The 2,457-nt window shown below is 20.7% G+C and overlaps 1 protein-coding gene across 1 annotated transcript; it reads left to right on the plus strand.

Moving 5' to 3' along the window:
* Window positions 1-1,159: 1,159 nt before the first annotated feature.
* On the plus strand, window positions 1,160-1,363 carry LOAG_11688 (hypothetical protein; the record flags this gene model as incomplete). The annotated part of the gene is made up of 1 exon (XM_003147209.2): window positions 1,160-1,363. The coding sequence occupies one exon, from the start codon at window positions 1,160-1,162 to the stop codon at window positions 1,361-1,363; it is 204 nt and encodes a 67-aa protein (XP_003147257.2).
* Between the last annotated feature and the right edge of the window lie 1,094 nt (window positions 1,364-2,457).

Below are 2,457 nucleotides of genomic sequence, written 5' to 3' on the forward strand. Positions count from 1 at the left end.
TAATAATAATAATAATAATAATAATAATAATAATAATAATAATAATAATAATAATAATAATAATAATAATAATAATAATAATAATAATAATAATAATAATAATAATAATAATAATAATAATAATAATAATAATAATAATAATAATAATAATAATAATAATAATAATAATAATAATAATAATAGTAATAATAATAATAATAATAATAATAATAAAAGCATTTTTGATTGCACTTTCATGATGTAACATTTATTTATTTTCATTACAAATAGATATTTTGAAAATAGCTTGGAAGAAGAATGATGAAAAGAATGAAGGAATAACATTTTATGAATGTATATATATTTGTGGAAAGTATGAATTGAAGATGAGAACGTTGTAACCAATGAATAGCAAATCTAAAAAAATAAAAGAAAAAAAAACATTCATTATTGTTTACATTTTAGTGACCTTTTTATCTATTGCTTTTATCAAAAAATAAAAAAGGAATGATTTTATTCGAAAGATTTTTCTTTTTTTGTTAAACTATTCATATCACATTTTATGGATTATTATCGTATTAATGCAAAAAATAAATATAAAAATTATTGATTTAAAAAAATGTTGTTCTTTGTGATATTTTTCTCCTCTTTTATTCTTTTTATTTTACGACAACAAAAAATGGAAATTCATTTTATTCAAATTTTTATTTCAACTACAAAAATCAAATTCTTTTTTTTTTGAGCTAATTACATTTCAAAAATTGGAATCAAATAAAATGAAATGATGAAGAGAAAAATAATTCATTCGGTTATGATTGATTATTCGATACTTTTCAAATTTTTAAATTGACACTTTTCAGATGATTATTACAGTTTTAATTAATCAGTTAATTAGTCATATATTAAAATGATTTTATCGTTGTTTTATTACTTTCAAATAATTTCAATTTTCTTTCTTTTTTCCTCCTTTTCTCCCACGGATGAAATTATTTTAAAAAATCTAAAAAATAAAAATAAAATCAAAATCTTAGTGCATCTTTTTCATTTTTCTTTACTTTTTTTTTGCAGTGAATAACGGATCATACATATATGCATAAATTACGGTACAAATGTAACGTTTTCAATTGTGTCAAAATAATTTACAACGAAAAAAACAAAAATTTGATTAATAATTTCAACAATGAATGGAAATACTAATGGTAATGATATTCAAAGTAGTAAAAATGTTTATACAAAAACATCAATATCATACGGTATCACTGATAACAGTAGTAAACGACGTGGTAAATTGTGCCGTCAACGACATAATACTCAACATGAACGAATTAATCAACAACATTCAACAATACTTCAAACACGTATCTTAAGTGGTAATCATTTGTAATCATTTTTAACAAAAAATGAAAGTATATACTTTTGTCATTTTCTTATTTTTTTTGATGAAAACTTTCATATTATTTTAAATTAAGCAAATGAATTTTATATCAAAAAAAAAATTAAAAGTGATCACATTGAAAAATTCCTTTTCAATAATACTTCTAAATTCGATAAACATTCATTATCATATATTTCTGCCTCTTATCATTTCATTTTTCCATTTCTTTATCACTTCTTTTCTCCATAGAATTAAATAATTTATCAATTATAAAAAATCAATAGAATGTATGGGAAAAAATATATGTAAAATGATATTTGATAAGATGATGAATAAGTTAATAAAATTAATTTACTCACTTTTTGCAACTATAAATTCAAAAAAAAGAAAAAAAATTTTTCTCCGTTGAAATTTCTATTTGCAAAAAGAAATTTAATTATAACTTAATACATTACTTTTAAGAATATAAAAATGAAATGAAAAAGAGACAAAAAAGGTTTTTTCTTTTTTTTGACATCAATTTTATTAGTAGGTTTTCTTTTTTTTTGATAAATAAATGTTTTTGGTTGAATGTTTTTTGAATGTTTTTGAATTGTTTTTTTAGAAGAAACTTTTTTTCTCTTTTAATAAAATGAAATAAAGGAAAAGTACTTTAACAAAATTTCCTTTTTTTATTTATATCTTTTGCAAAATATTCTATAAAATGAGAAGCTATCCATCCATCCATTCATTCAATCATTTATTTAATCACCCATTCACTCAATCACTCGATCATCCATTCACTCAATCATTCAATCACACATTCATTCAATTATTCAATTAATCACTCAGCCACTCAATCATCGATCACTCATTCACTCAATCACTTATTGACTCAATCACTCACTCCAATCAATACACAGCCATTCAATCACTCGACCACTTATTCACTCAACCACTCATCCATTCAATTATTCGATCATCCATTCACTCATTCGATCACTCATTCATTCATTCATTCATTTGTTTCCTTTTTTTTTTCGTTTTAGTTATTTTTATGAAATTTTCACAAAATAATTTAAATTTTTTCAATGGTATACATTAAAATAAACATATCCAAAATG

Source organism: Loa loa (assembly GCF_000183805.2).
Source record: "Loa loa unplaced genomic scaffold supercont3.39, whole genome shotgun sequence".
Lineage (NCBI taxonomy): Eukaryota > Metazoa > Nematoda > Chromadorea > Rhabditida > Onchocercidae > Loa > Loa loa.